This window comes from Etheostoma cragini, chromosome 21, assembly GCF_013103735.1.
Source record: "Etheostoma cragini isolate CJK2018 chromosome 21, CSU_Ecrag_1.0, whole genome shotgun sequence".
Classification (NCBI taxonomy): domain Eukaryota; kingdom Metazoa; phylum Chordata; class Actinopteri; order Perciformes; family Percidae; genus Etheostoma; species Etheostoma cragini.
In genome coordinates, this window is record NC_048427.1 from 18,067,786 (window position 1) to 18,078,357 (window position 10,572).

The 10,572-nt window shown below is 38.5% G+C and overlaps 1 protein-coding gene across 6 annotated transcripts in view; it reads left to right on the top strand.

The window, feature by feature from the left end:
* The window catches only part of ryr2a (ryanodine receptor 2a (cardiac)), a 167,779-nt gene that overhangs the window by 18,213 nt on the left and 138,994 nt on the right, over nt 1-10,572 (top strand). For 4 of the 6 annotated variants that reach the window (XM_034859532.1, XM_034859531.1, XM_034859530.1 and 1 more), the window contains exons 5-8: nt 889-967; nt 3,249-3,361; nt 6,436-6,535; nt 8,640-8,736. In XM_034859532.1, coding sequence (XP_034715423.1) covers nt 889-967; nt 3,249-3,361; nt 6,436-6,535; nt 8,640-8,736 — 389 coding nt within the window. Of the gene's footprint in view, nt 1-888; nt 968-2,352; nt 2,446-3,248; nt 3,362-6,435; nt 6,536-8,639; nt 8,737-10,572 lie in introns of those variants that run through there. The other 2 variants (XM_034859533.1, XM_034859534.1) reach the window with 2 other exon arrangements.

The following is a 10,572-nucleotide window of genomic DNA, read 5'->3' on the forward strand; positions in this document are numbered from 1 at the left end:
ACCATACGCGCTTTACACCCAAATTGAATGCTGGGATACCGGCCCGGCCAAGTTCACACAAGTTACCATCCGATGTATTCCGGTAAAATGGGCGTGTCGAGATCACATCCGGGGATTTTAACTGTTCTTGGCGAAATGCTAACTTGTGTATTGGGTCAGTACTTTGGCCGCCAAACATGACGTAACACAAGAACACAAGTCCATAGACGAACACAGATTGAGAAACTCCCCGTGTAACTGGGGCTGTAATTATTACTGGGGTAGGGGTCGAGAATCACACCAGACCCTCTCCAGACAAGAGATATTAATCCCATCAAATGGGGCATTATAGAACTATTTGGAAGATGATCTAGTTCCCGGGTCTTGAACGTCTTTTAGGCCAGGGACCCCTAAGCTGAACGAGAGACAGAGTAGGGACCACCTACCACATATATTGTATACAATTGAGTTGCCTATTAAAACTGTTTAGAATGGATGAAAATAAATGGATATTAATTATGCATCATCTTTTAATACTAAACATACTGCACATCTGGAAGGCACAGTGACTCATTGAGCTTAATATGGCTAGCAGTGTCTAAGATACCTACACGTTTAGTAAGCCTATATTCAATGTGTAAATTTGAATTCTTTTTAATTTGTTATTTTTTAATCGGCCAATTTATCTTTGCTATGAAAATTTAACATTCATATCAATGTATATTTTCAGATGTATTAAAATTTTGGAAATTTCAAAAAAACTTTCAGAAAAATGTATTGTTTATGAACGTCATTTGGCAGCCCCCTGCATTAACGGAGAATACCCTAGGAGTCCCGGGCCCCCTGTTAAAGATCTCTGATCTAGTTGATGAGATGAATTGATTAAATGAATTGTGTTTCTCTGTTTAGTACCTGTGCTGTTTGTCCACCTCCCGCTCATCCACAGACAAACTGGCTTTTGATGTTGGACTGCAGGAAGATACCACAGGTAATGTCTTTCATTGACCATGTCTTTCTATTCTAACATAGTTTGATTTCTTTAAAAGAAAAAATCAGTTACCCACAGGTTTGATAAACGTTCACTGTCTAGTGAATACTCTGCAGTGCCCATCTGCTCTATGAAGCCTTTTAGCATCTTTCAGGTTTTACACCCTCTGAACTCTCATCAACCAAAAGCAGCTGTTGTGCGGTGAAATGCTGTAGAAACCCACTGTACACTACCTGCCCTGCAACACAGAGCAGGCAGACGCAGTTCGAGACTATCTAGTTAACATAGAACATAGTTGGGCATTTAGCAGCCAAAAAGACAGATATTTGTCTCAGCAGTTGGTGAAGAGCAAAAGAAAGGTTAAAGTGTATGAATATATAAACTGTAATATACAGTACATAAAGGGTTGGAAATCACTAGAGGCCTCACAAAATAATATCATCACAATACTTGTGTCACAATACAATATTTTTTGCAATTTTAAACATATTGCAATATTCTCCGATATATTGCAACTTATTACCGTTTTCCTTTTTCCAACTTTAAATTTTTCCCAATTTAAAGGATGTCCCCAAATGAAATTTTGTCAACATCTGTTTTATCTAAAAAGATACATTTTCTCTGTTTGTTCATCTGTCTTAAACTTTATTGCTGCACAATGGGATTGTCAAGCAGAAAAACTGACCAACACATATATAATAAAAGATCAATACTTACTGTGTGTGTATCGATACAGTATTGCAACGGAAAATATTGCGATACTATTCTGTATTGATTTTTTTCCCCCACCGCCACTGTTTTCTCAAGCAACAGCTATATCAACTTTATAACCCATAGGCATGTGTGATGTTTTTATCCAAAGATATTCAATAATAGTGTTGGGATTTACCAGAGGCCCAACCATACAATATTATCACAATACTTGAATCATGATATAATAATATTGCGATTTTAAACATAATGTGGTATTCTGTGATATTATTGCAATTTATGTACCTTTTTCCAACTTTGAATTATGTCCCCAAAGGAAAACTTGTATGTTTCACGCTGATGGTCATGGCTGCTGACCTCAGAGCATAGAGTATTAATTACATCCATATTAAATATTTTGAAGACGTTTCACTCAGCGTGTTCAACATTATTTATGGAATCAAACTCTTGGCTTCTTTCGTTTAAAAAAAAGAGAAAAAAAAAATTAAAAAAAATGTTAAAGTTAAAAGTAAGGATTCTGATTATAATCTCAGGATTCAAATGTTTAACAGTTTCCTTAATCCACAATAGATAATATAATATAATGATACTAACTGTTAGTGTGCTGCCTAGTGGACATTGTAGCCACCTAGTGGTGATTTTGTGTATAACTTTTGGTAATGACCCATCTGTAGTTTTTTCTGTTTGTTCAGTGCATGCAAGGCTGCAGATGAGAAAGCATGCTGAATCACCATTTCTTTTAATTACACCTTGGAAAATACATGCATGTAAGTTCATTTCTTTGTACATTCTTTGTGTGTTTTTTAGCCAATGCGAATGTAATAATTAAAAACTTGCTAATCGTTAAAAGGTTGAAGCTAAATAGCACCATGCTAATCACGACAAACGGTGGTTTTGCTAGCTGCATGGACTCTGCGCAGACAGTTTTTTTCTGGTAGCTCTTTTCTCTTCTGTATTTTTTAATTGTACTGCTTTATGTTGTGATAATGGTTTCTCATTTAAAGATTGAAACATGTACATTTTCAGTATTTTTTGTTTGTTAGTGTCAACTTATTAGCTTCAGCTTTACATCGGCTTTGTGTCATTTGGGATGTGTCGTCGCTATCTGCCAAACTAGCCAGCCCGTAACACCCTTCTTTAACTGTCTATGGTTACACCTAGCTAGCTAACGAAGGCAGAATAGACCAGTTATTTCTGTTTGTGTCAAACAGGCACAATGTGACTCCTAACCTGCTGCATTTCCATTGTGCCGTCCACTTTCACGAAGTTAGAACAATAAGCCACTGCAAAGTCAAGTTCACTGTTTTGCCCTGTTCTCGTTTTTGACCTGCTTCTGTAAAGATGGTGCAAATTAGAGTACATGCAGAACAGCTGCAGGACAAATGTAGGCTACCAAGTAGTACAAGTAAGTAGTACAAAGGCCGAGGTGATAGGTAGCATTAATGTACTGTATGTTCCTATGTGAGTCATGGACACATAGCTGTTTAATTTTCTGAGCTATTTTTTTGCTTTTTGTGTGTGTGTGTGTGTGTGTGTGTGTGTGTGTGTGTGTGTGTGTGTGTGTGTGTAGGCGAGGCATGTTGGTGGACCATCCATCCAGCATCAAAGCAGCGGTCAGAGGGTGAGAAAGTTAGAGTCGGAGATGATCTCATCCTGGTCAGCGTCTCGTCAGAAAGATATCTGGTCAGTAATGTTCCTTCGTTCTTTCCTTCATTCCTTTTTCTTTCATTTTTCTGTTTCTTCCATTTTGCTCCTTAACCTTCGTTCCTTTCTTAGTAAGACTCTCCTACCATAAACAATAAAATGAAAATCAACAAAATGTTGTAAATGAAAAACGGTTAAGGTAACTAATCATACAGCTACACATATGCACATATGGATGAACATTATAGTATACCACACTCAGAACTACATTAGAGTCTCCTCTATATTGTTATCTCTCTGTAGACCTTTGGTTTGTGGACCAAATCCATCATTAGACACATCCTTTTCTTTCAGGATTGAGATTTCTCTCAATCCTTATATCATATTCTAAACTGCAAGTGATATATGGTGACACAATAGCAACCATCTAAAGTCCTAATGTTCCCCTAAAAAAATGGCCACAATTGCTCCAGTTTTGTTACTTTAATCCAAGAGTAGGCTTGTTTTCAAAACCTTTAGCCTGCACTTGCAAAGGTTATTAGCTCTGAAACCTGAGATAACCTCAGTAGGGTTGGGTTTAAAAAACTATATTCTGATTTAAATCGATTTTCATTTAAACCACTAAAAGTGGATTCATAATCTAAAACCTAGTACCCTTTGGTACTATGTAACTATGTAATGCTAGCTTGTAGGGAAGAAGGTTAAATAACGCTCCAAAGTTAGGCTACATTTTGGTGATGGAAATCTTCCAAGGCTATTTTCAAACAGGTCCCTCCAGATTTCTGAATGAAATGTCCCTCAATACTCGCTGGCTGTAGAGTCTGTAGAGCTAAACTTTATTATGTGTTCATGTTAAATAAAAAGTATATTAATGGAACTGCTTTAGCGACAATTATTAATGTAAACATTGATACTTTTAGGAATGCAGCAGGTTACAGAGAACCTTGTACAATTGTAGAATGCTGGTAAAATGCTGGTATCGGGAGTTACTGAAATTTATGCACCAGTCCGATACCACATAATAAAGAAAATCAACGTAAACGTAGTTTATTTATGTTCTTTTCCTGTTATAACTGACTTTCATACTGGATACCAAAAGAAAGTTCTGTGGCATTCATTGTTTGTGTTTGTTTATATTTCACAATGAGTTTAACCAGAACCAGACTGAATCACATCATCATATCACATCCATACAGGGATAGTAGTATACAGCTGTCAAAACATAATAAAATATATGACACACTGGTATCGGATAAGTACTCGGCATCGGCCGAAATGCAAGTTCAGGTAGCAGAATCGGTATCGGGAAGCAAGAAATGGTATCGGACAATCTGAAGCAAAGGCCCTATTGAAACTGAAGGAATTATTATTATTATTTATCCGGCAAATTAATTGCCTTTTTGAAGGCTTAACATACTCAAAGACTCACCAAAATTGGCTATTACATCAATTCTGTTGAAAACATACGTAATTTAAGGGGTTTGGGAATAGGTGCACAAAAATGGATTGCTAACTCCCCCTACAAAACTTTAAAACTTGAGCCCCTGCAGTACATTTAACGTACACTAATGAAACTTGGTACACATATGTAACATATCAAAACGTACAAAAAACGATATTGGAGATATACTCTATACGCAACAGGAAGTCAACCATTTTGAATTAAAATTTCCACATTTTGTACTTTAACGAACTCCTCCAAGAGATTTCAACTTCAAATTTGGTCTGTGCCATCTTCAGACCTTAATGATAAAAAGTTAAAAAACGTTTCATTATAGGGCATGCCCGTGGCGAGGCGGCCATTTTGTGCGTTTTGCCATTGAAACAGGAAGTGGGTTTAACTTGAGTGTACATTGTCCAACTGGCTCGAAACCTTTCAGGATTCATAAGAGTCCAACCCTGATAAAATAAACAGGCTCAAATTGGCTCAAAGTCAAACGATTCCTAATAGCAACAGGAAGTAGGCCTAAAAGTCAAGGTGCTATACTTTAAGGAACTTCTCCTAGAGATTTTATCAGATCAACTTCAAATTCGGTCTGTGTCATCTAAAGACCTTATTAATGAAAAATTATTAATAGAAAAACTTTTAGTCCAATGGTGTGAGCGTTGTGTGGCGGCCATTTTGAGCATTTATCAATGACAAAGAAGTTTTTGTACTTTAGTGTATATTGTCATATCTGCCCAAAATATCTCACATTTGACAAGGGTCCAGGCCTGAGGACATCTTCAGGCCAAAATTGACTTTTGGTCATAGCGCTCCTCGCTGTTAAAAGGAAATTCGCCTTATATGACAAACCTCATCAGATTTGCATGAAACTTTTAATGTGTGGTCTACTTGTGATACTGAGCCACCCCCTATACTTTAACCATGCCCATGTAATCAGGCCATGCCCCTTCATATGGCTTTTGAGTCTTGTGTGAAGTATTATTAAACTCAGCAGATACTTCCTTTTTTATAGGTAAAGGTTTGCCCCAACCACTATGCTTTGGCCATGCCCCTTTTCACAGCTAATGAAGTGTATAGCATACCGTAGAGTCTTGTGTGAGGTATCATTGAACTCAACAGGGTGTTTCCTTTTCATTGCTGCTGATTTTTAGTGTCTGAGTGTAAATGCACACTCGCAAGGACCTGCATCCGCCAGGAGCCGCGTCCGCCAATAACCCTGACTTGCGCAGAGGAGCGAGGGCCCATCAAACGCTGCTTGCAACTTTAATTGGCCTTTTAACTGAAATGTTGATATGTTATAGAATAGGGAATAAAATCAAATTGGGAATAAAATCAATTCGGGGCATTAGGAATCGGTATCGAATTTATTTGGAAAATCATTGACGATACCCAGCCCTAGACTTCAGGCAGTTTAACTGCATACATTATATGAACATATGCTTGCTTGTGGCTGTTTACATATCCTAGACTCTGTTCCTTCCTTTTCCCCCCTGATTGTCCATCTTTTGATCACTTTTTGTATGTATTTGCTAAACATTGCAAGACTGTAAGCAAGGCTGACCATGTACTGACTGAATGTATCAGATTGAATGGATGGTCTGATGCACTGGGAGCACAGCGCACTCTGTCTTATTTTCATGTGGCTGTCATGTCTCTCGCCCTACAGCATCTGTCCTACGGTAATGGCAGTCTCCATGTAGATGCAGCCTTCCAGCAGACACTATGGAGTGTGGCTCCCATCTGTTCTGGCAGTGAAGTAGCACAAGGTACACCTGTCTGGGTTTCATCATTCTCTCTCTTTCTTTATTTCTTTCTTGCTTGCTTCTTGCAGTGTGCTTTTTGCTATCTTACCTTCTTGGTTTTGTACATTCTTTAATTATGGCTTCTTTTTGCATAAATATACATGTGAAGTTTTTAACTTTCTGGACACATTGGATGCACTATGTTTAAACATGTAATGATATTCAGAAGATAACGGTTGACCCACTAGTGTTTTCATGTAACAGTACAGTGAATAATCTGGTTAACGGTGCTATATGTCTATCAACGTTCCCCTGGAAAAATCAAGCATTTTAAGACTGAATATTAGGTTTTTAAAGTATACTAAATTCAGAAACGTTTCCAGTGTGAACACACTACAGAGTTAACACCTGCTGAGTTTTACAATGTTGAATTGAAATAAGAGTCTGAAACCTGCTCTGGTTGCTGCCTGTTGTAGTCTGCAATTCCCAAAATGCTTAGTGACATCATATGAAGACACAGGTGTTCTTCATTTGGGTAGTCAGCTCCACTTGGGCACGTTCAATCTCAAAACGATGTGCACCATTTTGCAACGTTTTTTCTGGTTGAACGACATGTTTCCTCTGAACATTGTGAAATGTGTACAACAGTCTTTAAGATACGTTTTCTCTTGTTTTGTGGGTGTGTCTTTCATTTCTTGGCTGTGGCACAGGTGATAACCAATCAGCAGAGACGTGTCTGTAAACTCATGGTTAATAAAAAGACTTGCACCCACGTTTCAGTTTACAAAACGTGATGATACGATCCTTACTAAAAGTCTACATACGTCTAAAAGCCAAAAATTGCGTATTTTATTTATAAAACCATGCATACACACATCTCTAAGCAGTGTTCCCTTAATAAATCACAGAGTTTACACGGTACATTCCCATTTTTAACCATAAATAGTCCATGTAGAGCACCTCATGAATGCTGATCAGTATGTTATTGACCCTGGAAGTTTTTTCGTGACGCTGAATCATGATTATGTGATATGATATATATGATTATACACAGTATAATGTTTATAAAATAATACAATTAGCTGTCTGCCATTTCCCTCTGTAAACAGCCAGTGGCCCCCCAGAGTTGTGAGGACCTGAATCTGGACCGGGAGGGCACAGCTCCGGCACGTTGAACCTCTCTGCTGGTTTCAGTTTACTACATAGATCCAAGAGCGCGGCTTTAGGGAATTTAAATCGGCATATTAGCCAGTCATCACAATGGTCCCTGAAGCCTTTTTCTCTCCTTCCTTCTTCCTGCAGTGCCAGTAGTGTCATCATGCAGCGTTACAAACGGCGGTCAAAGCAGTATCCAGTGTTTACAACAATTAGAGTGATTGTTAACACCTTGCCAAAATCACATCATCAACTAGTGGCATCCCCCACCCCAAGATACAATTTGTCACCTACAGTATTATAGTTCGGAGTTTAAGTGGAACGTTTCTTGCAAGAGCTTAACAGCTGTATCTCCAGACTTTGACATTTGATGATAAATGCACGGTATTAAGACAGACATTTCGTTTTTTTACTCTGTTCTGCTGTTATTTAATGCTAGGGTATTTGATGCTATCCTGTATTCCATGCAGTTGGCACGTCCCCTCCTCCTAAAATCTGCATGATAACGTGGATGATATGAAGTGAAAAAATTTGCGTGAGGCATCACTTTAATCATTATTCCCACATTATTCAGCAGTCTGACATCAGTTCACCACCTCACCATCTTTGGCGCCAATTCCCATTAACGCCATGCAGCCATCTCCGGCCATACTGCTGACAAATTCACAAATTCATGAACGCTCCAGAGGACAAGACATCTCATCCATCTAGAACACATTTGCTCATTGCGCGCGCCCCCCCCACACACACACACACACACACACACACACACACACACACACACCAGCACATGCAAGTTCATCAGAAGGCTCAAAAGAGTTTAATTCGTAGGCAAAGCAGTGTATTTAATAATTCATGTGCTTCCATGCAAACCTGACTGTCCATTCCTCTGTAGGATGATTTATGTGTTAAGGTATGTTCTTTCTGCCAATGTCAAACCCACTTTTCTCCTTTTCTGCTCTTTTTTTTGCAGGTTTCCTGATAGGTGGGGACGTCCTGCGCCTCCTTCACGGTCACATGGACGAATGTTTAACTGTTCCATCTGGGGAGCAAGGGGACGAACAGAGGAGGTATTATGCACTGATAAACTAGACTGATAACAAAATGGATCTCCTCTGGTTTTGTATGAAGTAAGTTACCTGCACCGATTTTAGTGTAGACATTATGAGTCAAAACAACAGCTTTTCTTGATTTCTTTTGTTTATTCATATGTGACCGGCATCACGTTCTTGGTCTAAAATAACTTTACGTAAAGTGACTACATCTAACTTTTAAATGTTTTTGAAACTGTGTAACTTTTCATCAGATAAACCTAATTGACCTGTTAGAGCAAACATGTCTATCGTAACAAGACTAACTGTAAGTGAAAAGAAGTTTACACTGTAAGTGTAAATGATTCAAAACCTTCACCAAATCGGCTTTAAGGTATGTCATATGTCTATTTTAATTCATAAAATAACTTTACATTGTGGCTGTAAATCTGTAGCCAACATTAAATGATGTCGCTCTTTCATTTAGCGTTTCATGAACTGCTCTCTATAAATCAAAGTTATTACTGCGTTGGTCGCTACAACAATCTCTTGAAAGCTTTGGCTCATGACCCAGTGACAGTGATACTCGGTTTAGCTCGCGAGACATACAAAGTAAGATGTGTTACAGTATGCAACACTTGAAGTGAAACGATGCATCTGTACCTTCTTTTATTGTAAATGAATGATTTTCTTTCTGAGCAAAATATTCATCCCAACTATACGACCTCCTGGTAACTTTAACTCAGTGTCTACAGTGGACAATATAGCCCGTAAAGAAAACAGCAGGCGTGGTAAAACACTGCCACTTTTGTCCAAAGGGGTTGCTAGAAAGAACACAAACTGAAAGTTACGAATAGCCACTTTGGGCTCATTAATTAATTGTGGTCAATAAACTGTTTGCTGCCGTCCTCGCTCTGGCTTTCCATTTTAAAATCCCCCTTTCATGTATAATTCACTTCCTTTTAATAAATAAAGCAATTTGAATTACCCTGTTGCTGAAATGTGCTATACAAATAAGGCTGCCTTGCCGTAATAGAAGTTCAGTAGCGGGGCACCAAAATGCATATATGAAATCAATACATATACTAAATCAGATGCCAAGGTCCCTTTCCCGTCATGTAGGAAAGGTAGTGTGCATGGGAAAGAGTGTTTTTGCCATTTTGGTGCCGAGCCTGTGCCGCTAGTTTTTGTTTGACGTTTACAACCCCTGTGTTGTCTCCAGAGACCGGGCTTTTTCACAGTGTGTTCAGGGGGAAGGCAGCTAGCGGATCAAGGAGAGATGCCTACTATTTGAGACGTAATAGTAGCGCTGAAATCATGCAGGAACGCATAGTGCTCCTTTAAATTACATTAAACAATGGTCTTTAGCTCACTTTTTCCCTGGCACTTCCATATTATGAGTCACCAAGTTGGAGATATTGAAGCATACAGAAAGGAGAAAAACGAGCTTCCTAGTCGCAATTACAACTGGATGTTAAAGTGAGCCCCATTTAAGTCAGAACCTGTAAGTTAAGAAAATTCCCATACGATGAGAATGCAGCATTCAGCAGAGAGAAGGAAACAGCTGAAGACTGACAGCAACATTGTAGGGGTTTATTGCAAAGGTGAAAACACATACAGAGACCTTACTGGCATGTCCAAAAAGATGTAATATTGACTCCATGAGATAGCAGGAATGAGTTAGGGAAAACGCATAGGGTTCAGAGAGGTCTATTATATAGTATCTTATTATTATGTAGTATGAAACAAGACTCATTTGTCTAGTGTTTGTAGTGTGTCTATTTATAACAACTCAATTACAGGATGGGATGCTGTAAGATCAGCGTTTCCTTTTCCTACAGAGATTGTTTTAGCAATGGTGGCAGGTCTGTCTGA